At 50.9% G+C, this 27,054-nt stretch overlaps 1 protein-coding gene across 7 annotated transcripts in view; it reads left to right on the top strand.

The window, feature by feature from the left end:
• Positions 1 to 27,054, top strand: part of CCDC88C (coiled-coil domain containing 88C) — a 129,671-nt gene that overhangs the window by 38,185 nt on the left and 64,432 nt on the right. For 5 of the 7 annotated variants that reach the window (XM_036843675.1, XM_036843676.1, XM_036843674.1 and 2 more), the window contains exons 4-5: positions 13,577 to 13,646; positions 26,640 to 26,698. In XM_036843675.1, the coding sequence (XP_036699570.1) occupies positions 13,577 to 13,646; positions 26,640 to 26,698 (129 nt within the window). Of the gene's footprint in view, positions 1 to 13,576; positions 13,647 to 26,639; positions 26,699 to 27,054 lie in introns of those variants that run through there. The other 2 variants (XM_036843677.1, XM_036843678.1) reach the window with 2 other exon arrangements.

The following is a 27,054-nucleotide window of genomic DNA, read 5'->3' as shown; positions in this document are numbered from 1 at the left end:
GCAGTAGGGCCCAGTGATCTAACTGTGGGGCACTGTTTCTGCCCCTGTCCTACAGGGTCCACATTCAAGGTCTTCACCTTGTGAACACACACACCGGCCTGGGCCTCGTGGCCCTTCATTAGCTCATCTGACAAATGCCGAGTGAGCCCCTCCTTGTGCCAGGCCCTGGGGGGCAGTGGGGAGGGAGATAGTCCAAGTGACCACCCTGGGGAGCCTGCAGCCTGGTAAGAAGAGTTGGAAAGTGAAGCTGGTTTAGCAGAGGAAGTTCAGGTCGCGGGTTTATAACTAGTGGCAGAGGATTACTGGTCCCTCCCTCACATCCCTTCACAATTTTATACCGTGTTACAGTGCTTATCACGCTGGGTTACACAAGGGTGTGCCACCTGCTTAAGTCCTGGCTCAGGCAGACATCACTAATCAATCATCGCACTCTCTGCCTCTAAGCCCAGACCTGGCCTCAGAATCCTTCTTAACACAGTACTCCAGATACTGCTACCAATAACCTGTGCCTGACACCCAGGCTTAAACCCTCTTTATAACCCCTGGTATCATGGTGAGTTACTCGTGTGAGCACTCCTTGTGCCTCCCAAGGCTTCAGAATGGGCTGTCAGACCGTGAGGACCACTGCACTGCTGGCTCTGGTTAGGCTGGGCCACCACCAGTATCGGGCTCAGTGGGACTGCACAGCATGTTCTAGCCACCTTCCCATTTGCTGTCCCCTCTGCCTGGAAGTCTCTTATTCCACATGTCCACCTGACATGCTCGCTCTCTCTCTCTCTCTCTCTCTCTCTCTCTCTCTCTCTCTCTCTCTCTCTCCCCCTCTCCCCCCACTTGTGTTTGTTCAGCTGTTGCTTAATCAGAGGACCCTCTTTGACCACCTGTCTGTAATAGCTTTATTTTCCTTCACTCTTGGGTCATCCTACCCTTATTTTTCTTCTTAGCACTTCTTACTTCCTGGCACATCGTATGACCTTTTCATTTACCTCTTTATCACCCTCATTTACTATGGCATCCCCAGCAATCAAAAACATTTGATCAAGTGCATCTTGTGTTGGCAAATCCTAGTGGGCCAGGCACACCCCCTGCCAGTTAGGATTAAATGAGGTAATACAAAGTGTGGAGCCCAGGCTCTGCTTTAGCATCGTTCAGAAGAAAGTGTTCTTTGCACTCTAGCAGGGAGAGGGCGTGTTCAGTTGAGACCCTTCCTCCCTGTGGTCAGTTGGTTCAGTTTAGCCAGCAGCTGGCGAGCGTGTCTGCTGCGGGCAGCACGTGCAGAGGCCAGGGGTGGGGGAGGATTCAGAAGTGAGCACGCTACGGTGCCTTCCCCCGGAACCCAAGGTTCCCAGTCACCTCGAGTGTGGGGTATACTGCGCTGGGGCTCAGGGGGCACAGATGAAGTGATTATTTCCAGCCAAGGGGTTTGGGCAGGGAAGGAGGCGCTGGAGGTGGGTGTAGGGGTGGAGGGGATTGCATCAGGTGCCCACCCCCCCCCCCCCCAGCATGGACAGCTGCCTTGAAGTCAATACCATCTGTTGAGATTTTCACTTCCTGTTGAGATGGTAGTTATTACAAACTCGTTTCTTAACCTTTCTCCTCCCCAGTTTTTCAGCTGTGTCCTGAATTGCCCTCCCCCAGTTTCCTGCTATAGAATAAGTTTTGGTGACAGAATGAAAGAACCTTCCAGAGTTTCTTGCTCTCTGGGTGAAGTCTGACCATTTGTTGCAAACTCCCATGATGACGAGAAGTGACTGGTTTGCAGGATTTGTTTGCTTGTACCACCTGTTTCACCGGCAGCTTTTTCAGAGGGGCACGTGAGGGCGATGGGAGCAGTAATACGGTCTCACCTCACTCCCTTATCCGCCACGGAGTCTTCACTGCTCCCTCAGTGCTCCCACAGAACTTGACCCACTTCTCCAGCCTTGACCATTCTCTGAGGCTCAAGTTCTGTTGCTGTGCCCAAGGCAGGGATCGCTAATCAACCATGCACACTTTGCCCCTGGAGCCAAGACCTGCACTTAGAACTCTCAGCCTAGCACCCTGCCAGCCCTTCAGAGTTGAAACCTCTGCCACCCTTCGCAGTAGAAACTGTCGTGTGTATGCTTTTCCTCTTGAGACCAGAGGGAAAAGAGAGAAAGCAAGAGCAAAGGAGGGACATTGAGAGGCTCCTGCTCAACCCCTCCTCCTGCCTGGCCCTAAGCCCCGAGGGATAGAGCAGGAAAGGGGTGTGGTTGAGCCCAGGGGTAGGGAGGATTTCCCTGGGCCTGGGGATCTCCAGGACAAGCCCCTGCACCCCAGTAGCTGTGGCCGTCTCTTTATGGGTTTCACTTTCCAGTCGCTGCAAGCCTCCTGCATGTGTGCACTGCAGGGCTGTTCTAAGTTGGGACCCTTGAGGCAGGAGGCAGGCGTGCTTGTTCTCCCTGAGCGTGTCTGGGACAGCACCCATTGGGGGCCTAATTACATGCCAGGCGCTCCTGTGGCTTGGGTGTGATACCCCCCTGCCCAGCCACCTGGCGGGGGTTGAAGCAGTGATAGGCTGGCGGTGGACCCGGCTAGGGGACTCCAGAGCCACTGCTGCCACTGTGGAGATAAGCACAGAGCGGGTGCCAGGCCCCAGCTCCCTGTGCAGGGCTTCTCTTTCTCCATTCTGGGGCTGCAGTGGATGGGGGTGGGGTGGGGGGAGACACAGGGTGGGAGAGGGTCTTCTGTTACTTCCTTTGCCTTTGTTGCCACCTGGACGGCACCTGCTCTTTGTTTCCATTTTAGCTGAATGCTCCCTCCTCCCGGAAGCCTTTCTGGATTAGTCCTCCTGTGTTCTCCCATCGTCCCCCAGCTCAGATGCCTCACATCCGCTCTGTTACAGCACCAGGCTTGCCAGCAGGCCCGTCCCCTGCCAGGCTGTGGGCTCCCCGAGGGCAGGGCCCCGCCCCATGCACACACCCTGGACACCCTCACTGCTCCCTCTCGGTTTTGTTGAGCTTGTCTGTCTGTCTGCATTTCCTAGATTTGAGGACAGAGGTCTTGTCTGTGTATTCTGCCACCACCACCTGACCAGCACACCGCCTGACCCCCAGTAGGTGCCCAGGAAATACCGTGGTGTAATTAACAGAGTGAACGGCTACCCTTCTGCTCTCCCTGCCCGCCAGCCCCCTGCCCTGGGGCGATGGGCATTAGGCCTGGCTGACTCGGGAGCAGTGATGCCCCAAGGCCTGCAATGCCCACGCTCTGTGGTGGCAGCGGTGGCCTGGCTTCCCTGCCTGCCTCTCTCTGCCCTCACAGGTCCTGGCAGGCTGCCACCTGCCGCTGATGCGCCCACACACACTCTGCCCCTCCTGCTCCCCCGTGTCCCCCGGGAGTGAGGGAACTGGTGCAGCACCGTCGGGTAGTGGGTAAGGGCTGCCGGGGTGTGCCGCCCGCCCCGGCCCGGCCCTGCCCTGCCCTGCCCTGCCTGCCCTGAGTGGTGGGTGGAGCAGAGTGGGGCACAGTGGCTGCAGAGACGCATGATCCCCAGCGCAGCTGCTTGCTGGGACAGGGGACGGCCGCCCCTCTCCCGCTGAGCTCTTTGGGCATGCCCAGGGCAGAAGGTGCCAGGAAACCAGCCTAGAGCCGCCACCTGGCGAGGGTGCAGGGGAGCAGGATGGGTCCCATGGACCTGGTGGTGTTGGTGGCTCCACCAGCCCCGCATGACGGGCATCCCCACCCTGCTGTGACCCCGCACGCTGCGCTCTGGCCTAAAGGTGGTGCCGGCTGTGAGCCCCATGCCCTCCCTTGCCTGCCCGTCAACAAAAATGTTAACTTTTGCAAGAAGCCCAAGGAAAGGAACGCTATAGCTGCTGATTTGTAGCTTCAGGATCCCTCACCACCATAAGATAGGGTTCTTTGCGTCAACCCCAAGCACGGATGCTGCTGTTTTGCTGGGAAGAGAGGACAGGGCAGCCCTGAGCCACTCTAGGCATTGAACTGTGAGGATAGGACCCCCCCTCCCTCCCCATCCTGCCTAAACCTCTAAGTCCTTCTTCTCCCTCCCCCAGATCCCCACTGCAGCCTGGTCGTGGCGTGTAGTAGGCCCTCAGTAGACACTGTTGAATAGAAGTGAGCTCCTTGGGGCAGAGGAAAGGAGCCCTAGGGCAGAGCTGAGAAATCCTGGCTTTATAGACCCACATGGGGATGCTACACCCCTGTGACGTTCCTCTCCAGGCCTCGGTTTCTGTGTTCCGTAGATAATCTATAAGGCTCTACCGGTTTTATTTTTTCTTTTTTAAAATATTTATTTATTTTTGGCTGTGTCGGGTCTTAGTTGCAGCATGTGGGATCTTTCGTTGCGACGTGCGGGCTCAGTAGTTGCGGCGCACAGGCTCCAGAGCGCGTGGGCTCTGTAGTTGTGGCGTGTGGGCTTAGTTGCCCTGCAGCATGTGGGATCTTAGTTCCCCGACCAGGGATCGAACCTGCGTCCCCTGCATGGGAAGGCGGATTCTTAACCACTGGACCACCAGGGAAGCCCCCTCTGCTGGTTTTGAGTGCTGATTCTCACCACCCTCCGCTGTTGGCTGGGGTGGTATGGGTCCAGCTTGCCATCGCCCCCGCTGCCCCTCTGCTTGCTGGTGGCCTCACCGCAGATGTTCTTCCCTAGAGCCCAGCTTTAGCCGCTGGTGACGAGGCTTGTATTTACCATGGAAAATGGTTCCTGAGACACCATTTATGGGCAGAAGTTCTTCTCAGAGGAGATGAATGTGGTACCCTGCCCGTGCTTCTGGAGCTGCCCCCACCACCTTCCTTGGTCCAGGGGCTCAGCACAGATGCTTCCTAGCATCAGAGCAACCCAAAGGGAGGGTGGCAGGCGTTCTCGGGGACATTTGAATTGTCCTCCAGTCCCGTCCCTGTGGGTTTCCCCTGGCTCTTCTGGGACGTGTGGGCACTTGGCTGTTTTCAGAGTTGGCAGCCCTGAGTTAGTAACTGTAAAGATGTGCCAGCACCCTCACCCCACCCTCCCTCTAAAGGAGCCAGACATCCCTTAGAGATGGTCCCCCTCCTGTTACGGATGAGGGTGTGGCTCACAGAGGGACCGTGACTTGCCTGAGGTCACACAGCGAGTAGCTTTGCCCTCACTTGGTGTTTGAGTTTCCAGGTGTTCCTTCCCACACATCTCTTCCTCCTGGGTCAGCTCAAAGGAAATATTTGTTTTCCTCTCTGGGAACAAAGGCTGGGCTTGGTTTGTTTCTGTGAATGCAGCCACGAGGACGGGCAGTCACCAAGTGTTCAGGGGTAGGGGGTTTTCTGACGATCTGGGAACCACAGATGGCCCGGGTTGGTGGCCTTAAATCGCTGGGTTCTGAGACTCGGTGTGGCCTCATTAGGGGAGCCGGTGCTCCTGGGCTTGTGTGGACCTGAGCTAGTTTCAAGCCCTGGGGACCCCAGGATTAATTGAAACTAGGTGGAACAGATGGGTTGAGTCTATCAGCAGCTTTACGTGACAGTCTCTTAACATAAAAGCACTTCATTACCCACTCATTTCGCCAGGGCTTCCTGCCCCAGTCGGAGGGAACGTGGCGGAAATGAGAGCCCCTCGTCCAGATGGAATCACAAGCACGTGGCCCGTGGGCCCGTCTCTGAACAGGCGGCCGAGGATAAATCATCAGGCTTACGTCTCCACTCAGCAGCTAAATTAAAAAAAATCGTTCTCCTGGCTGTAACATCGCAGAACGTGGGCTGTGTCGCTGCGTTTGGGGGTCAAGTCCCTGTTGCTCTCAGATGGGATAGCATCGTGGGAGGCATGATTGGTTGGGGGCGGAGGCAGCAGGCTGTCACTAGGTATGAGACAAGCGTAACTCTAGAAAGTGCCCCGGTCTGTGGTCTCGGGGAAAGCTCACCAGCCCAGAGCACCCAACCTGGCCCTCGCTCTGCATCCCGCCATTAAACCCCGTTACCAGCGTTGTGCTGTGGTTCCCTCCGAGTGGAAATGCTAGTGATTCTCGTCCTGACCACTTCACATGATGTTGGGAGGAGGAAAGAGAGGGGACCCTCCCTGTGTTTGGGTGTGTGTTTTTGTTTGGGCCAGGATGTTGTGGAAGGGAGTTCAGGAACCCCTCTTGGACAAATCGAGGTGGGAGTCCGGAGGAGTGCTAATCGATGGCAGGAGTATAAGCCCCGTGATGTGTGCAGAGACTGCCAGGAATACTACTCCTGACTTTCTAGGTCTGTCCGTGTGAGCGTCTCGGCCTCTCAGAATCCCAGAGGCACCTCACCTGTGTGAACCTTAGCTGTGCGGTTTCTGGAAGAGTTACGGCTGTGGGGTTTGCAGTCTCTCCTCCTCTCTCGGGGCACTGGAATAGACGCTGGGGACATTGGAATATGTGTGGTGCCTTTCCCAACTGAGTCACGTCTGCTGTTTAGGAATTTTAAATTCCCCTTGCTTTGCTTTGTTTGCTCATAAAACTATCACATTTGGGATTTTACAGTTGGAAAGCCTGGCATATTCAAACCAGCATTACAAATTCACTTTGAGATGTTTTGAACTTTGGTTAACATCTGCAAGCCGTGAGATCTTCAGGCACATGGTGGCAGATTTGGCTAGGTAAAATAGGAAGTAACTTAACAGGGGAGTAAAGTAACTTGTAGTAGTGGAGCAGAGTAGTTAGTTTCTAGGACTTGGTCCCCTTGTTCATGTGAGAAAGAGAAGACACCACTTCCAAAAAAGAGACTTAAAAAAGAATAAAACCGCACTCAGTATAAATTTTGAGGAATGTTTTCTGATCAGTCTCATTTTGTCAGCTGTCACTTAGCTGCTTTTTGCTGCCTGTGCATGGGGAGTCACTGGCGAGGCAAAATGTGAAAGTGCAACAGAAGTGGGCGGGTGAAGCATTAGGAGTTGAGGGGAAAGAAAATCATATGTGATTAAGGGCATCAAGGATGGCTTCATGGAGGAGGTGACATTTTTGCTGAACTTCAGAGGATGGATAGGATTCTGACGTGGTGATCGGGGCCAGTGATGTGTGAGGACGAAAGAGCGCCCCAGTGGGAATTGCAGAGTATGTACAGTACACTGTAACCAAAGGTTTGACTTGCTGGCCACACTTAGCAGCTAATACATTTCCTGGCTCTCTCCTTCACCTGCGGGACTCTAAGCATTCTCCGCAGCCCAGCTTAGAAGCTGCTGCCTCTGAGACGTTTTCCCAGACTGCCAGAGTTTGGCAGTGCTCCCCGTGCTGTGCTGCCCTGACACCTGTCGTTTTGTGCTGTGACGGTCTACCTCCCTGCCTTTTCCGCCAGCTGAGAGTTCTCAGCTCACAGCTAGGCCGCTCAGTATGTGTTTCTGAGTATCTGAACCCCAGATTTAAAGGTGTGCTGGGTGCGCACTCAAAGCTGTTATTACTTGTGTTACTGATTCTCAGTATTGGATAGGTCTCTGTGTTGCTTGGGCTGTGTGGACTGCACAATTTTGCTGTCTGGACCATCCTGATCTCCTTGGCAACCGTGAGCATCATCTTCTTCCTGGATGCCTCGTGTGGGTGTTTGTCTTAACGTCTCTGGGATCTCCCTCTCATTTCCTCTGTATTAACAACTCCTTTTCAAACTCTCATGGAGGGTCATTCCGTGCACCTAAACTCAAGGCATTTAGCAGCGTTTATTCTTCCTTCCTGGCAAAATGTCGAGCCATAAAATTCATTTGGCAAGAGAAAAGGATTTCTTCCCATTTCGTCGTGAAATCATTGTGCTTAATCCAACAATCCCAGTGTTACCAATGGAAACTGAAGATAACCTTTGCCATAGACACACAGAGTGTTTCCACCCTGCAACTTTCCGGGACCTTTCATTTCTTCCACCAGCGGAGAAAGTGACCTTTCTGTTTGAGCATGCACAAAGGTTGACATGAGCCTTGGCACGATTTTAAGCCTTTTCAGTGAGGCCCCTACGTTGCCTCAGGCGATGGGTGAACTTCTCCGGGATCCCTGAGCCTCCGTTTTCCAGGGACTGGTGCTCTGGGAGCCCACCCCTTCCCGCAGGGCCTCCTGCCTCAGGTCCCAGCGCAGGGCCCAGGGCTGTAAGCCAGCCTCTGCCCTCATCCCTCAGTTCTCCTGGCTGGCATCTCTTCTTCCCGGCCGATGGAGGCTTTGCAATTTCTGATGGAGGATGCTGGAATACAGTTTGATTGGGGGGTTAGGGGGCGGTGATTAAAAGAACCAATAATCCACAGCATTTTTCATGTTGGATACGTTGTGAATTGTCTCAGGAGAAAGGCTTTTTTTTTTTTTTTTAGTGGATCTGTCATGTTCACGGTTCAATATCTGGTAAATAGATGCTGCTGACATTCTTTGTGGGAAGCCATGCCACAGGGTTAAAATAATTTAAGGTGTTAGAACCACATTACAGAATCTTCTTTAAATGTTGGGAAAGCTTGCTCTTGTCCTGATCACTCTAATAGAGAGAGTTCTGTCATTTTAGTATATTTCCTTTGAGGGTTTCTTCTTTTTTAGCATATCTTTAATTTTCTACATTCAGTTAGGTATCCTTTTATTCACTTAAGCATTTTGTGCCCTCTTCCTAACTGAGATAGCGGCCGTATCTTCCATTACCTAACCATTTCCCAGTGTCAGTTTGTGGCACAAGTACTAAAGTGCTGCTTCCTTACCGCACACCCCGTTATACTTGGATTTGTATTTTGAAGGTGGGTGTTTTAGAGCCTCCATTTAATATTCTGCTGTTGACAGTTTTGTGGCGAAGTAGACAGCTTGCTAAGAGTTTGGGGTACACACACTTATTCTCAGAGGTAAGTTGAGGGGGTCGGTTTGGGGGGGGGGGCAGAGCTGAATCCTCCCGTTCCAACCAAGGGAGGAGGACCTGGAGGAAGCACGGCTTATCTGAGGGCTTCCAGGACGTTCACTGCCATGGCTCAGTGGGTGCTCTATTTATAAGTCCTGGATAGAGACTGGCTAGAAAGGAATTAGGAGGCCCATCTCCCACCGGGACTGAACAATTTGATGGAAGCAACTGGGCGACACGCAGAAAATGAGCTTCGCCTGCAAGCCCCGGGAACCACAGGTCACCTCCGGCCCGAGGGACAGACCAGGTGGAGTGAGGCGTCCAGGCTTGTCCTGGGGTCCCTCCCAGCTCCCGCTGTGCGGCCCCCAGCCTCTGCCTTCCCTCCCCCTGTCCCCCTGCCTCTCCCAGAGCCCCACCTCCAGAGGGCAGTGACGGAGCCCCCAGATCTTGTTATCTCAGGACTTAGCACCACTGACACCCATAACGTGCAGGCACTCGGGAAACCTCGAAGCTTCCTTGGGAGGAGTGAGCTTTGAGGGAGTTTGGGAGGGAAGGAACATTTAGGCTGGAGCGCTGGCCTGTGTGAAGGCTGGTGACAGGAGGGATGACGAGGGCCCAGGTGACGCCCGGAGCCAGCTGGGAATCGCAGCCTGGGCCCCATATTGGGTTCTGACACGTGGGGAGCCGTGCTCACCGGCAGGGACGAGCGTTTGGTGTCGTGGGTTCAGTGAAGCCACGCGCCTGGGTGCTGGTCTCGTTTACTCTGGGGGGGATGGGAGGTCCCACCACCACCAAGGCCACTTGCTTAGTTGTAATCACGTGTGAGTTCTGCGCATGGCCTGGTGCCTCTGGAATCTGCTCTCCCCCTCCTGCATCATCCTTCCTGCCACTAGCAGAGCTCTGTCACCTGTGAAGCCTGGACTGGGGCACCCCCTCCCGTGTCCCGGATTTTCCCCACTGGGTACGTTTGTACTTGTCATGAGAGGATTCTAATAGGAAGGGAGCGTCTTCCTTCCACTCGGCTTCCTGGTTCTGTTCTGAGAGCTTCTCTCCACCCGTGACCCCTGGGAGCCAGTGCCATGGCCTCGAGACGGCCCCTCGGCACTCCCTGTTTCCCCCCCAGGTTGCCTCTGGAGGGTCCAGATCAGGAAGCTGTCAATCAGGGCAAGCTGTCAATCCGAGGGCAATCTCTGGGCTTATTGACACTGTGTGCGAAACCAGATGCAGCCCCTGGGACCCCCAGCTGGGGTGCCAGATGCTTCCTGGAGAGTGTCCTGCCCGTCCCATCCCTCCCCCAGGTGTAAGGGCCTTCTTTGTGTCAGGACAGCCCTGGGAGGAACTTCAGAGTTGATAAGATCCTAAATTTTAGATTTGCAGCCTGGGTGGGGTCGGGTGGGTTATTTCCCCTTGTACTCACAAAGCGCTTTCTAGCCCTGGCCCCCTTGCTACATGAGAATCCAAGTACCACCACCCTGCTCTGACCTACTTTTGTGACTTTTCTTTTAGTTTGTTTAAGGTGGTTAGCAATGAGGTCCCTCCAGGATGCAGTTAGTGCAGTTTCGTTTATGAAAAGGAAAATCTGGGGTTTCCCCGGCATCTTATACTAGGATCTCAGAACAAACCTAAAGCAGGTGCACGGAGGAGAGGGGACGGGGGTACAAAATCTGCTCTGGATCTCGGTGCTTAAACCCATCCCCCGCCCTGCTCCTCCTCCTCCGCAGCCCAGTTCTCTGTGGAGGGCAGGGGTCTCTGGGAAGGCTGCACCCCAAGCCTGACTCTTCCCTCCTGCCATCAGGCCGCAAGGATGGGATGAGACAAGAGGCCGCAAGGCTGGTGTGTGCTCTCATCCCTCATCCTGGCCTCGGGATGTGACAGTGTCCTTTGTTTCTGCCTTTGCAAAGGCCCGGGTGGCACCAGGAAGGCTTGTTGGCAAATTTGGGGGCTACTCAGAGCACACCTTGGGGCCTCTCCATCCTCGCTCCGTCCCCACTCCCGCAGCCAGCCGGGGTGTGACCAGTGCCCGCCGAGCCGGCCGGTGTGTCAGCTGCGGTCTCCACAGTGGCTTTCTGTTCTGCGTACCAGGCAGGAGGGTCCACTCGTCAGCAACCTCCTCACGTCCCCACTAGCCGGAGGGCCTGGCCTGTCGCCCTGGAGGCCCCGCCGCCCTGAGGGGACGCATTTGCTCAGCTTTCCTCAGGGAGTCCCCTTGTCACCAGCGTTGCAGAGCACGGCAGCCACTAGCACGTCACGTGTGGCTGGCGGGGCCTCCAGCTGTGGCTGGTGTGACTGAGGAAGTGAATTTCTAATTTATTTAGATTTAAAAGCTGATACTGGATTCAGTTACTGGAAAATTTTTAAGTGTGTTTGGAACAACTTTGGTATGCGACTCTGCTTATTCAGATCATGTTTCCAATGACAGTTTAGCATCTGAATTGCGATGTGCTGTGAGTGTAAACTACACACTGGATTTCAAAGACTTAGTGTGAAAAAAGAATGTGAAGTATCTCATTCATGGTTTTATGCTGATTATGTGGTGAAACAATATTTTGGAAGTGTTGGTTTAATGTATATTATTTGTATGTTGTCACTTGTTTCTTTTTACTTTTTTAAGGTGACTGCTAGAACATTTGAAATTAATGTCTTTCATGTTGTACTTCTGCTGTCCAGCTCTGACCTTGGCACTCAAACCTCTGAGCATGTTTTTGCTGGAAATGTGATTGGTGGTCCTTTGCGGGGAGCAGTTAAGGTCTTGGGGGTATCTTTGGCCCCCAAATTTTGGATTAACTTTTGGGAGGCCCATGATGTTTTGAGAGGAACACATCAATGAAAAAAAAAATTAAAAAAACATATATTTTTTGTTTTTATTAAACATAAAAACATATTTTTATGTTTAATAAAACATTACTTCTTAATTGTGCAAGTGTTACATATTTCTTGTGGGAAAATTAGAAAATACTGATTAGACGAAATTAACCATCCAGTTTTGGAAGGAGAATACATGGATTTTCCAGCAATGTTTTCTAGCAGTGTTTCCAGCAGTCTTTTGCTTAGGTAATCATTAGCATAAAAATACCACTTTGCATTATTGCAGAGACCTTCAAGATGATTTCACATTCTGTATCTCCTTCATAAACGTGTGCACCCTTCTTCAAGCACCCTGATAAATAGGGCTGGTGCTCCAGGCAGTTGGACCATGGCAGAGGAAACCAGCCAAGACTTCAAAGGGGGCTGTAGCTGGTTGGACACTGATAAGAAGGAAATCTTCTAGAAGTTGGGCTGAGCACTTGAGTTTAGTGTTGAGGCTGGATAGGGACTCCATGACAGAGTGGACCCATGTGGTTGGGAGTCCTTCCTTGTGCTGGAAGTGGATTTACCTGATTTTACTCACAGTGTGTGTTTTGCCCCCAGGCAGGGACTGTGGAATCCTTTGGTGAGCTCATTCAATTGAGAAACAGTTTTTTCCGAGTCCACTTTTCCAAGCCCTGAAGGAGAGGTGAAGCTGTAAGACAACTCAGACTCTGTCCAACACTGAGACTTGTTTGAGAAAACATTGGCCACCTGTGATGCGGTGACACGTGACCTCAGATAGTACAGAAAGACATCCTCCAACCCTGAGTGCAGAGGGGCCCAGTGTGTTTGGGAGTGGGGTACTACTCCTGGTTTAGCATCCCCTCCCCTCAATTTCTGGTGTGGCAGGAGCCATGGAGAGATAATAAGGAGGGTGGCTCGAATCATTTTGTACATTCTGTGAAGGTGTTGGCCTCTCCAGGCGTGCTTGCCTAGGCCACCATTCTCAGGATTCAGAGAGCTCTGAGGTGTCCAGCTGGGCCCTGTGGGATTAGCCGACTGTGTTAATTGTCCCCTTTTTCTTCATCAGTGCTGGTTGGCAGTGTACTGAGTACAGAGATTCATCACGTCATCAGTAGAGCGACTGCTGGAAAAAAAGTCGTGTCTCAATGGAGACGTTTTTTTTAAAGGCATAAGAGGAGCTTTGTTGGTCACGAGTTTCTATAGTGACCGCTTCTGTAAGACCAAGAATACTTATGAATCCTACTACCTTGCTTGTCTTCTGTAAAATTAGATTTTTTTATCTTCCGATTTGTGAAAAGCAAGGCACATCTGGGCAGGGAAGACCAACGTGCCCTGAGAATTGCTCTGGGAAGCGTGAGTGGTGAGTCGGCACACTCCAAGGAAAACTTTGTTAGCCATCCCTACCCCAAGGGGGCATGGCCGATGCCTGGTGCCTGGGCCTTCTTTCAGAGGCCCTTGGTGTGAGGGCAGAAGGCATCTCACTTCCCGTGTGCCCCCTCTCTGACGGGCACAGAGTAGCTGTGATTTATCCCTCCCCCAGGGAAGTCACTGCTGAAAAGAGAGAAGTCTCACTTACAGCCTGTACCAAAGACCTGCTGAATGCTAAGATCCCGAATCGTCAGCTTGTAAAGACGCAGTAACATCCCTTTAATCTTTATTCTGTATTTTTTAATCGCACGAGCAAACCATACCGTAAAAATAAAGACATCTTTTAAAAAGAAACTCCTAATCCTGCTAATCTAGCATCTGATATATCTTCTTTTTCCCAAAGTCTCTGTACACACGCAGACCTAATTTTTATTTGGTAATAATCAAGGCGGAAGCACAATTAGCTTTTTTGACTTTTCATTTATTGGTATCTTAACTATTCTTTCCTGTTACATAGAGTTTTCATAGTTACTGTTTAATGGCTGGCACACTCATCCAGCAACTTGGTAAACCGTAATTGTCTTAATCAGTCTTTATTTTGTTTTCTGTTCTTAATGGTATCCTTTCCCCTTTGTTTCTGTAGGAAGTTCTCCAGCAGCTGATCGTAATGAATTTGCCCAATGTCTTGATGATTGGCAAAGACCCGCTGTCTGGTGAGTGAAAGCCACCGCCCGACACACCACCCCACCCCCTGTAGAGCCTGGGCAGTGCCATCGGCCCTGGGCAGCTGTCAGAGGCAGAGCTCTGGCTGCCAGCTTGGAGCCAGCACAGTGAAAGCACGTGATCATTCGGGTGTGATTGTAAAGGGTGGGTTTATTACCCTGAGGCATCACGCCAAGAGCACATTTCTTCCTTAAGAATATATCCTCTGACCCCTGGGATTCGAGCACAGAGGCAGGCGAGGCCTCGGGCTTAGGGGCCCGAGTTGTATGGTGGACCCCCAGGGGTCTCTCCTCACACCATCGTGGGGTGTGGTCTCTATTGGCAGGAAAGAATCTTTGGAGGGAGCTAATGTCCCTTCCGCTGGGATCCTGTGCTGCTTTATTCCCCTCATGGTAGATCTCACCGGGACATCCTGTCGTGTGTCTGTTTTCACGTCTCCCTCTGGTCTCTGAGGCCCGAGTGGGCAAGGTTCTAAGTCCTAGTCTCGGACACTCGGTGTGACTTTGAAAGACTGAAATGTCCTCCTGGACACCTTCCAGAGAGCCAGAGCTTAGTTCATACCTGACAGTTAAGACACTGGGTTGGTTAAACAGGGTGATAGATTTCCTCCCCTCCACATTTGTGTGCGTACACCTGTACCCATGGCTCATGGATGAAAGCTTGTAGGCCCCAGGGACAGATGTGCTTGCTGACTGGAACTTCCCTGGTTCCCGTGGAGACCTTGTTAGCCTCCTGGACTAGGTGTGGAGTCAAGGAACGCAGGAAGGATCCCCCACATTAGAGGCTTTGCAGAAGGAACTGAAGCTTCCCTCTGTCGGTACCTCCTCGCCCTGCTCTCCCTGGAGTCTGGCTGTCCTTGCTCCTGTCCACGTGAGCTCAGTTGGCTGGAGAGCAAAGGAGAAGTGTACCAAGTGACCCGTCGAGGACGTTTCTCATAGAGGAGCCCTGGCCCTGAGAGAAGCAGCAGCTTCTGGGGCCACCGGGCTGAGGGCAGCTGAGCATTTAATCACTTTGTTCGTGGAGGCGGGCCTCCTGGGTCCTCCTGGGCCCCACTTCCCTTTTTCTCTACAGGAGCCAAAGGAAGGGAGTTCCTTGACCTCCTGTTCGTCTTTGGCGCCGCTGACCCGTGAGCACCCCCAGCCTCACACATTGGCTCTGCAGAGCGCACCCAGGCCCACCTGGTGGCCCCTGGCAGTGAACACCCTGCCCCACTTGGTACTTTAATAACAGGGAGCCCTTGGTTCACGCCACCCCCAGCTCTGCCTTAGGGCCATTTGTTTACTGGCTTTATTTCATGGTTCCCCCAGGTAGAGGACGCCAGATGCCGCCCTGGGCTCCAGGGACAGTTGGGACTCTTGTGTTTCTGCAGGAACATCAGGGAAGTGAGGGTCTGCTTTGCCGAGCAGAACTGTGCTGCTTGTCCTGACTTATCTGAGGGGCTGATGTTAGAAGAGAGATGCCCGGAGAGGTTGGTGGTTCAGGCTTAGTTCTACTATTCCATCTGCTCTAGAGACAGCATCGTAAGATGAGGAGAGGAAAGCAGCGGAGCAGGAGAGAAGGATACTCCCTGCTTGAGCCTTTGGTGAGCCTACTGTGTGCTGGGCATTGGACACGTGTTTAAAGATGGAAAGGAAAATGCGCTTCTGGGGTGTGACCGTGCCATCCCGTTTATAGATGAGAGAATGGCAGCTCACAGAGTTGAAGTGGCAAGCCCTCAGTCACTTAGCCCGTGAGCAGAGGGGCCGATTGGGAATTTGCTCCATCCAACCCACGAGCCCGAGCTCCTGTCCGTATCACACACAGACAGGTGTTAGCTTGAGCTGTAGGCGATTGCCAGTGTTCAACCATTTGACCTACAAAAATGACGGTGGCATATGATTCAATCTAACACTAACCACGTCCTCCTCCCCCACCCAGGCAGCCTGTCACCCCATCACCCCATCATACTGCATAGTTTGCCACCTTCCCATTGTCAGTGCCCCCCACCACCTGCTGCCATTTGGAAGCCTGCCCTCTGGGCGCCCCTTCTCCGGCAGGCGCCTCCACTCGCCAGAACCCTGGCTCCAGCCCTCCCCCTAGCTGAATCTCTGTTCTGGCCCCTTTGAACCGCATGGGGCCAAGAGACTGTCCACATGCAAGGAACCCAGGTCGCACCTCGGGTCTGGCGCTGGACAGAAACACCTGCAGAGATGTGGACGCTGATTTTTTTTTTAATAGCTTTATTAATGTATAATTTGCATACCATGAAATTCACTTATTTTAAGTATACAATTTAGTGATTTTTTTTCATAAATGGACAGAGTTGTGCAACCTTCCCCAACAATCCAGTTTTAGAACACTGTGGGGAAGCCGCTTTTAAGGTGACAGGTGAATTGCCTGCCCTCTGGTCCCCAGCACCGTATAGAATCAGTGCACATCAATTGAAGAGGTTCTGGCCCCAGTTCTGATGGAGAAGTTGGAGAGATGAGATGGGGAACCCTGGGAAAGTTAAGGACGAGAATCCCAACCGCTGCAGCAAGCTCAGAAGGCCCCTGGCAGGCAGGGCCTGACTGACAGCAGCTTCTGCGGGCTCTGCTGAGAGGGGAGGGGCTGCCTCCCCTGAAGTCAGGGCTGGAGGGGTGAGAGCTGGGCGCACGCATGGGTAGGTTTTGACAGGAGTGTCGGGGGGGCTCTGAGAGCAGAGGAGGTTGGCAGGAGAGTTGCACCAGCGAGAAGACGCAGACGTGAGTGCCAGAGACATATTTGTGGAATAGTGTTTTCTGTTTTAAATTTTATAAATAGATGCGTGAAGCATTTGGGGTTTCTTTTAAAATAAAGAACAAAGTTGGTTTCTTTCTTGTGGGGTGGCTTTTTTTTACGAATTCTGCCACATGGCGCAGGAGCATGCCTGTGCTCTTTTTGGCTGATGTTGACACTGTACTGTTATTTATAACGTTTCAGTTTTCGGTTATTTTTTGTTTTTGGTAAATGCATCTCAGTGGAGCCAGGGCAGGGGCAGGACAGATCCCAGCAGAACATCTAGTCAAAACACACACACACACACAGACACACACACACACACACACACACACACACAGAGGCACACACACAACACAGACACACACACACACACACACACACACACACACTCTAAATGATCCCAAGACACCAAGCATTTATCCCCCTTCCTCTGACCTAAAAAAGGAAGCTGTCATGACTAAATACTATTAGACGATTTTTCTATATGTCTGTCATCCTGCACCCATCAGACAAAAGGATGTTCTCTTTTTTCCTACCCTGGGTGGGATTCAAGGACGGTTTAATGAACGTGAGAAAACACTTCATGTACTTTAAAAATCTATCCTCAATGTCTGCCCTCCTGGCCCCCAATCCCCATTCTCTTATTTCCTGTTTGTACCTCGAATGACCTCTGGATTTCCTCTCTGATTGTGCGTGATTTTATAATCATCTCCCTGGATACCCGTCCGCGGGGAAGCGTCTGTCCAGCGCCTCGTTACTGTAGACGCCGCTTCTTGGAGCCTGGCCTGGGGTCCTGCAGGACCCTGCTCTAACCCTCCCTCACGTCCATACAGTGGCGTGTAGCAGAAAAGCCTTCCCCGGTGGCTGGGCCGTGTGTGGACCCCCAGGACTGGATGTTGTAGGGTGTCCTTTGTCTTGTTTCCAGTTGGCCAAAACGTATCCTTCCCTCCTACCCCACACCCATTCCTCAGGCAGTGCCCTGGCTTTAATTTCCAAACAGCTGAGCTCTTCTCTCCTCCTGCCCCGCTGCCCACCGGTTCCAGCCACCACCATCCTCCTGGCTAGCACCGGAGCGGCCTTCTGTCTGCCTGCCTCTCAACCTTTGCCCCGTGCTGTCTGTTGCTGTCTGTTCTCAACACGGCGGCCGGTCCTGTTAGAAAGGTAGATTATGTCACTTTTCTCCCTGTGCTGTGCACCGGCTGTTCCCTCTGCCTGGAATGCTTTTCCCAGATTCTCACAGGAACAGATCCTTCTAGTCTTTGCTTGAATATCACCTTCTCAGTGCAGCCCATCCTGATGACCTCCCTGTTTGCAGCTGCATCCCTCCCTCCTCCTCAGGACTCCCAGCCCTCTTATCCTGCTCTGCCTTCCCTTTCTTCATAACACTTAACGCCCTCCAGTATACGCTCTCATTTACTTATTTTTCCATGTCTGTTGCACTGCTTATTTTTCCCCCTCTTGGATGTAATCTGTCATGAGGGCAGGAATCTTGGGGGTTTTTGGTGTTGTTGCCAATGTCTTCTAAGTGTCTAGAGCAGTGCCTGGCACATAGTAGGTGCTGAATAAATAGAGCATAAGTGCTAGAGACCCACTTTGTCGTTTCTCTCTCCTGTCCCCACTTCCCTCTTCCATCAAGCTAGTGATCCTTACAGATGTTAACCACATGCTCTCACAGATACAACGGTCAAGTGTCCGTGGTCAGGGTCAAGTGAGAGTCGACCTCGGCCCAACACCATGCGTGTGGCTGCCCTAGGCCGGTAATGATGCACTGAAAACTGCCTGCACCCCCATCTTGCCAGCTGTGCATCCATTAAACATATTTACATGGCTTATCGAAGAGCGTATTCTACATGAGAACCAAGAGATCACAATGTCCACGGCATCTCTAAAATGAGGGAAGGCGTTGGCCAGAACTTCAGGCTCTGGTTTCTCAGCAGCCAGGCCTGTCACTGTGCCACACACACGAAAAAGACTAGATTTGTCTGACAGGAAGCCAGGGTGTTAGCAAATTAATTTCTGCAATGAATCATAGAGCAATCATGCTGGAAGAGAGCACTGTGTTTTCTTCCAAGGTTTGTATCCAAGTGCAGTAGTGGTTTTCAGCCTTGTGAATTGCTGATCACTCCTAAGCTGTTTAGAATGGAAAGGGTGGAGCCATGTAGGTGCAGAAACCCAGCCCAGAGAGGGGAGGGAACTCATTCAGAGGCACACAGCATGGTGGTCCCATAGGTAAAAGATGTATTTGTTACCGTAAGTTACGCAGATGGTTAGGTATGTGGACGGTCAGCCAGTGGTTCCAAGCAGGAGGACCAGCCACTGTCATTATTCCGCCTGGTGTCTCTTGAGTTCTAAATGCCAGGCAAGATTCCCGGGTCCAAGGAGGGGCTGATCCCGTATTCGCACCCTACAGGGTCATGTCTGTGAACACAGCTGGAACCTTTGAGGATAGCCTCCCATTAATTACTGTTCGGTGATCTGGTCCTCGTCCTCAGTTTTTTCTCTCGTGACGGTTACAGAAGGGGCTTCCAGGGACAGAGAGAGCACCTTGAGGAGTCTGAGATTCTGTGCCCCCAGATTCTGTAAACATCCTTCCTTCACAGCTCTTGCAGACCTCCGTTCTCCTGCTGCTCTGGCCAAAGAAACCAGAAGGCCAATTTCTGACCCTCCCAAATAGAAGACAGGAACGCGCTTGCATCCCTCCTCCTCACAGAGGAGCTCAGCCCAAGCCCCCCTCCAGCTTTCTCTGTCAGATGCCCGCCATGGGTCCAGTGGCCATGGAGACGAATAGGCTGTCTCTGTTCAAGGAGCCCCCAGTCTGCGTTGGGGCAGGAGGGGAGGAAAGTGTCCATGACTAGCCTGTTGCAGGGCGAGAAGCGGTGCGAGCATGCGTCCCACAGAGTGCAAGGCGGGCAATCAGTTCTGCCTGGGCAGGTCAGGAAGACTTCCTGGAGGAGGCGGTATGTGGCAGGGCCTCGAAGAACCCTCGACAGAGCAGCAGAGGGAGGTGTCCAGGTGTGACAAGTTCAGAGGAGTGGAAGTGTGCTGGCAGTCCCACGAGGAGCGGCAAGCTCAGGGCACAGGGAGGAAGTCTCTGTCACAGCTGAAGTTTAGGTTTCAAAGGCCAGCGGGAAACGGAACTCCTGAAACTCCTTGGAATTTAATATTTAACCCTCTAGGATTTACTTGCTCTCCTATCAAGGGCGTCCTTGATGTGCTTCTCGGATCCCATGGAAACCTTCCCTCACTGCACCGCTCTGCCTTTTGATGACGAGCTGGAACCCCTGAGGGCCAGTGCACCCAGGGGCTGGCTCACCTCCAACCCCGGTGACCGGAGAGAGGCCTCCAAGTCTGGTTTATTACAAACAGTCTTCCTGCCGCTGAGATTGTTCTTTTAGAAAGCGGGCGGGCTGCCTTCCCTCCCCTGCCACCTTCCTGTGGCTCTGCCCGCCCCAGTGCCCTGCTTGCCAAGTGACGTGGTGGGTCGAGGGTCTGCCATTAGGTGTTAATGAGCGATTCTTGAGTTCTTTTTCCCAACCTTAAGCTATTTTTCCATTTCTCCTGAATTCTGATCATGTTTGTATATATATATAAAACTTTCTTGTTTGCAGAAACCTTAGGTCCTTTAAATGAGGAGGGAAGAAGTAAGTAAATAAAGAAAAGCTAATCTTGCAGGCATTCGATCCTCTTCATGCTTCCTGTTTTCTCCTGGAGGGAGCAGGTTCAGAAAAGCACCCACACGCGATTTCACATGGCATGGCTTGCGGCCTGCTTCTTTGCTTCTGTGCGGCCTGCTGGATTGAGAAATGAATTCTCCGGTCCATGTAGAGCGCAGGGGGTTGCTGGGCCCTTGAGCTGAGTGCCAGCACTTAGCTTTTCTAGGAACGTGAAAAGCTTGGTTAGCAGCAAGCACAGCAATCGTTAGAGCGTGGCCAGATGCCAGCCTTCGGAGCAGCCGCAGGACCTGCCTGGAAACCAGACTCTGTTTGGTCACCTCCTAGTGATGGGCTGTACACAGAGAGGGGGCGCCCCGGCTGCGTGACCGTGCATGGCGTCCAGCGGGACTGCTCTCTGTGGCCGTGGCTGTCCGAGGAGGAGGGATGAGCTCTTACTTGTCAAAGGTCTCTGTGTTCACCGATAATATTGGGGCTTTGCGTTTTCTGCCTGGTGCGTGGGAGGGACCCTTTCTCAGATCACCTCCAGCCTCTGCCACCGTCTCAGCTGCAGCCAGTGCAGACTCTGGGTCGCAAGCTGCGTTCTTGTGGTTGCTGCTGCTTTTCTGATCTTCAGTCGTTTGGTGCTAGGGAATGAATTAGTTCTCAGCTTCTGCGGCCTAGGCAGGCTGGGCTAAGGAGTCCTGTTTGCTGATGGCGCTGTCTGAGGGGCTTGACGTAGCTGTTGAAGTCGCTCTCTGGGAGTGGCTGCCTTGCGGCATCTGGGCAGAGGTTCTCGTTACCCACACGGGGTGGTGTGAGGGATCCCTGCGGGTGGGGGCAGGCTTGGGGGGGGGTGAAGGAGAGACGGTGGGATAACGGGGCCATGGGTCAGGGTACGCTCTGGAGCCACCCACATCATTTCCAACAGACGTGTGGCTTCGTGCCTGCGAAGTCCACATGTGATAAACGTTTGTTGAATGACTAATAAATGGGGGAGCGCCTGGTGGGGGTCACACGTGTAACGTTCTAGGTGTAAGAAGTCTAAGTGAGGGTTTCCTAGGAGTCGCTCTCCAGGCTGTGAGGTGCTTGCCTCCCATCCCATGACCTGGGACGGGTATTATTATGGAGGGTCCCTAAGTGCCCACCCGCGAGGAATTACCGTCCACACTGTTCCTCATGGAACCCAAGGTAACCGTGTCAAAATAATAACAGCTCTTCTCAGTGTAAGCAGAGCCCCCAGGAGGGCCCATAGAACTGTGCCCGTGCGGGTGAGTCTTCAGATGTCATTATGCATTGAGGAGAAACAGGGTCACGTTCAGTGCAGTGCTATCTTCAAATCAATGAGACAGCCCCATAATCATCCTTATGAAATGACTGGTTTTTAACTAAGAAACCAGGGAAAGCACAGTAAGTGGTTGACTCCAGCACATAAGTCAGAGGAGAGCAGAATGTAGAATTATTAAGAAAAAAAAAAAAAATACACACACACACAGAGACACGTATATCTCCATCTCAACAAGAATGGAAACTGAAAACGTTCTCTTTGTTTTTCTCCCTGGGACACGATGCTAACAGTTACCGTCAGTCACTCAATCAGCAGACGCTGGCTAGACACCTGCCCTGTGGCACGGGGATCAGACGCTAAACCAGAGGGAGCCCTGCTCTGGAAGGAAATGTAAATAAATAATGGCAGTTTCAGGGAGGGGGATGGTAGCGAGTTAGGAGAGAGCAGGTGGTGACCAAATCTCAGTTCTGTGGCTCGGCTTGTCTGAGCCTCCTCTTGTTTGTAACATGGAGCTAATACTGGCCTTTGGGGATTGCTCTGGGGATTAAGTCAAATGATAGCATGTTATATGAAAGTGCTGTAATGGACTGTAGACGTGAAGGGCACTTGGGGAGGGCAGGATTAACTCCAGTGGGTCAGTCCTTCCAGGCTGAGAGGGTTAAACCCTCACCCTGGCTGGCGACTCACGGACCCAGGGCCTCTGGGGTTGTGGTCCTCCTGGAAAGGGCTGTTTGCCTTCCTTTGTCTAAATCCCCACCTTGACACCCCAGTGATCACTTATACACAAGATTGATTTTCCGTATCCAGAGAATGTATGAACATTCAAATGACTGCGTCTTAGAGAAGAATCAAAGAGTAGAGCCAAAAGGACCCCACTGATTGTGTAGCAGGCATGGAAGCTGGGTTTTGTTTCACGTGCCAGCTTTCATTGCGTGCCAGGCAGTGGCTACATCGAGAGTGCTGTGTTCAGAAGGATTCTGAGGCCTCCTTCCAGGCTCGGTAAGAAAGTGTTGTGATTGACTAGTTACGTCTGCCACAGACTCAAGATTAGAAAGTCAGGGAATTTTCCAATCCTGATCTGATTCAGTCTCCACATTTCAGAGGCTGGTGTACTTTAATTGCCCCACTATGTTTCTATCCCCAGGTCCACCTTTATCACACGTGCGGTATCAGTTTCCCTTCTGTTTTGGAAGCTGATTGCTACACACATCTGTAGCATTATGTATACTTTAGGTCAGCCTATATGCATTCCGTTTCTGCTAAGAAAGGCTGGAGTGAGTTTCTCTGTGTCAAGACTCCAGGAAGCAGGTAGTAAAGTAAGTAAGTAAGATTTTTCTTAGACTCGACCATTATTAGCTCAGGCTGTCATGGGATTCCCCCTGGGGTTGTGGGTAGGTGCAAAGGGTGTCTGATGTGTTCGGCCCTCCCCCCACCCATTGGTTGCTTGTGACTCACTAGGTACAGAAATCCACGTTGCTTCCTACCCTGCCTCCCATTTCTCATGAAAACCCACTCTAATAAGCTTAAGCACAAAGCGTTTATAATTTGACAAGCAGCACCATATTCTCTTGTGTCTAGGCCTTTTCATGTGCTATTCCCTGTGCCTGAAAAGCCCCCAAATCTCTCCTCATCCTGGGGTCTCAGCTCAGAAGTCATTTCCTTTAGGAAGCCTTGACTGATCTTTACTACAAACTAGTTGTCCTTCCTCTGGGTTCCCATAGAAGTTGCTGGTTTTCTTGGTCTGAGCTCAGAGGACTGTGTTGATTATGGGTATGTTCTCAGCAAGCACCCAGCACCTAGTAGGTGCTTGGGAGGGAGCTGTCTGTAGGGTTGTTTCTTCTTTGCCTGTGTAACTGTGTCACTGAGCCATCCTTGCCGGCAAGGACCCGGTAGAGAGTCTTATGATGTGTTTTGGAACTATTCAAAACCCACAATCTGGTAGATTTTGAAAATAGCAGAAATCCTGAGAGAAATTGGGCATCAGCTTTCCATGAGAAATGAGGGAACTTCTGCTTTTCTCTCTCTCTCTCTCTCTTTTTAAGTTTCCTAGGAATTTGTGTAGGGGTAAAAACCACAGGATACATTTGTTAATAGCACATGTTTTTATTCACTTAGCTTGGTGAGAATGAGCACGGCACCGCTTCACGTGAACGAAGGCAGAGGTGAATTTCCTAGTGCCCTGTTCACCACCAAAAAGCGTATTTTAAATAATTATTCCCTGAACATTTTTCTAAAATTAATTCTCTACTTTTAAAATCCTTTTTCCCCCTCTGTTACAAAACCTAGCAAACTGGAATTCCATACTTTCCCAACAGTGCTCTGGATCAGATTTAGTTTTTTCTTGCTGTCTGATGGGTGTAAATGAATGAATGAAGGAATGAATGAATGACTCATGGTTGTTATTGTGTGTAACTACATGATGCTGAGGGAGCAGAGCCCTTCATTCTTTCACTGAACAGCCTCAGACTGTAGTTTTGTTTTTTTTTTTTTTTTTTAAAGATTTGATGAAAGTTCATAATAATGCAGTTGACAAGAAAATTAGTTATTTCTGAGATATACATTTTAAAGTAATAACTAGGATTATTACTTATAACATTATACCAGAACATATAAGATTTTTAGAAATTTCATGTAATGTCTGAAACATTTATATTAACATATTTCCATACATATTTCCATACAAATACAAATATAAGATTTTTAGAAATTTCATGTAATGTCTGAAACATTTATATTAACATATTTCCATACAAATAACCCAATGAAAATTTAGTATTAGTTGTTTTGTTTGTTTTTTTATACTGCAGGTTCTTATTAGGCATCAATTTTATACACATCAGTGTATACATGTCAATCCCAATCGCCCAATTCAGCACACCACCATCCCCACCCCACCACAGTTTTCCCCCCTTGGTCAGACTGTAGTTTTAAGCCCTCGTGTATGTGTGCAGGGTTTCTCGTCTCTTCCTTGCTATCAGATAACTGGCTGATGCTCTTGCACTCACAGTGATCCTTTCTTGTGCTCCTTTCCACTTTTAATTTGCCGGTTTTGTCTGCTGTAGGCTGGGAGAAGGGATCATCGGAGTTGTTTAAGTTATCCAGAGTATGATATAATTAGGTCCTCTGGGGCCTTTGCTGTGAAGAGTACATAAAGCTTCTTCATGAGCTCTGACTTCTGTTTGAGCTGATCCAAGGCCCTTAAGATACTTTCTTCTTGTGTGTCAGCTCTGCTGGCTACAGCACCAGGTACACGGCCTATGAAAGGTGAATCACTGCAGACGAGGAGCTGGTGACAGCTGGGGGGGGGGGGTCTGTACTTGTTATATGCACCAAAGGGCTTACGAGGGTCCCTTGCCAGTCATCTGGGGACTGACCGTGAAGGGAGAGAGGTGAGGACAGCCACGTGGGCTGGCATGAGCACTGTGGCCAGGGGAAGGTTTTGGTGAGACTGATTGGAGTTTTTAATACTCTGGTGGGCATGTCCTTTTCTTTGTATCAGAACTAAAACCGTGACTGATCACCACCTCAGCCTTCATAGAGAAGTGAGTCATTGTGGTGGTACACGTATTTATGTCTATGGATTAGAGCCTCTTGGGCCAAATAAAAGGCCTCAGGTGGAAAAAAAATCCATTAAAGTCTTTGAGAATTTTTCCGTTTCAAACATTGATGAAGTTCTACACTTATTAGCAAAGAGAAGGTTTGATCATCATGGGTTGATCTGCAACACCAGACCTGATTGATTCTTAAGAGTGTGGAATCTGAGTGCTCTGCAGGGACCCTTTTGTCCAGCCCCCCAGCCCATCCCACCCACCTTCAGACTAGGCGGTGGGAAGGGGGATGCCAAGCCCCCAGTTCTGAGACTCGACCATAATAATGTCATCTCAGGAAAAGCTGTTTTTAGCTATTTCTCAGGTGAGAGATATTAGGATGAAGTCACATGTTACTCCATACACGCCTGACACCCAAGGACCCGAAGTGAACCACAGCACTAGTTTTGGACATGAGTTTGGTTTTCTTCATCCCAGGTGTCGTGGATGATGCTTTGGACCATTTTAGCACAATGTGAGTGGGTGTTGGTAAGCCTTTCAAGAAAACAGTGCTTTTTCTAGCATGTCCCTTCTCCCCCCCAAAGAGAACAGGATATTATGAAAAGGGCAGAGAACCGTAGAGCTTCTCACCCAAAAGGCACCCTGCACGTCACCCAGGCCAGCTGCCTCCCTTTCACAGATGTGGAAACAGAGACTGGGAAACAGAGTACGGCTTGTTCCCATCACAGGCCTCCTGGTGACCAACTCAGGTCTGGAGCTCCTGTATCCTGACTCTGTTTATTTAAGTGACTGAAACTGATAAACAGATGAAGATGCATTTGGCCTCAAGCATAATGGAAAAGACACAGTGTAAAATAATGAAATAGGATTTTTTGGCCTGATTGGCAAAGCTGAGAAGGAGTAGTAAAACAGTGTTGGTCTGGGCGTGGGGAAGTGGGATTTATGGTTTACTGGTTGTGAGAGAGAAGAATGGCAGAGCCTTTCTGCAGGGCAGTTTGGAAGTAGGAAAAGCTTGAAAGATGAGTTTATCCTGAAGGAGGGAGTCAGGATGTCCATAAAGAATTAGCTGTAAGATGTTCTTTGTAGCATCGTTTAGATTAAAATATTGAAAAATCAGATCTCTGGAAAGGGAGTGGTTGAATTCGTATGTGGCCTTTGTACAAAGTAAGTATGAGACCATCAAAAATGATGTGTGTGTGGTGTCTGGGACTTGCTTTGGGGGATGCTCCAGCCAGACATTGAGAAACAAAGGCGGCAGCGGTGGGGAGGAGATGGAATAAATGTGCAAAATGCTGGTAATGTGAAGCGGGTGACGAGCATGGGGGTTCACTTTACTCTTCTCCTTCGTCTGTATGAGATTTTGCAGGATGGAAAGGCAAGTTTGTGTCCATTCTTATTTCAGAGTCGATTGAGTATTTTCCTGTGGGGACTGTTCTCATCCATTGTACTTTGCTTACCACACACGCTAAAAAGCGATGCTCATATTCATTAATTATCATGGAAAGATTTTATGATACATGTGAACGGAAAAGGGCCACAAATAGTTATGGACGGCATTCTCATTTGGTTTAAGAAAAAAACAAACCCATATGGAGAAAACAGATGGAGTGTGTACACCTTAAGTGCATATCACTGGGTAGAGAGGGTTTTTTTTAGTTTATTTGATTTTTTTCCCCCCCTGCAGCAGATCTGTATGTATCACTGGTGAAATTTTACAAACAGTTGAGCTTAATTAACTGTGTTGCTCTTTTGATTTAGGGAAGAGTATGGAGGAGATTAAGAAGGTGCTGCTGTTGGTGCTGGGCTGTGCTGTCCAGGTAGGGACTGGGCAGGGGACAGAGAGGAGGGCTCTTAGGTTTGGGTTTGTGGGGATAAAACACCCCCTTCGATGAGGTAGGAGTGAAGCTGCTTTCAGCCCAATAGGATGGAAGGTCGCAGGGTTCCTGTGAGAGACGTGACACCGTCTTAGGTGGCAACCATTTCTAGCACCAGGGCACCTTGGGCAAGAGGCCAGGTGGGGATCCCTGGGGCCGGGTGCCATTAGCAAATTGTCCCCAGTGTAGAAACATCTAGAGCAAGGGTCAGCACACAACCTGTGGGCCAAATTTGACCTGCCACCTATTTTTGTAAATAAAGTTTTAGGGGGACACAGCCATGCTGATTCCTTTACAGA

The sequence above is a fragment of the Balaenoptera musculus genome, chromosome 2 (assembly GCF_009873245.2).
Source record: "Balaenoptera musculus isolate JJ_BM4_2016_0621 chromosome 2, mBalMus1.pri.v3, whole genome shotgun sequence".
Classification (NCBI taxonomy): domain Eukaryota; kingdom Metazoa; phylum Chordata; class Mammalia; order Artiodactyla; family Balaenopteridae; genus Balaenoptera; species Balaenoptera musculus.
Note: the sequence above shows the minus strand (reverse complement) of the source record. Positions and strands in the feature narration are given on the sequence as shown.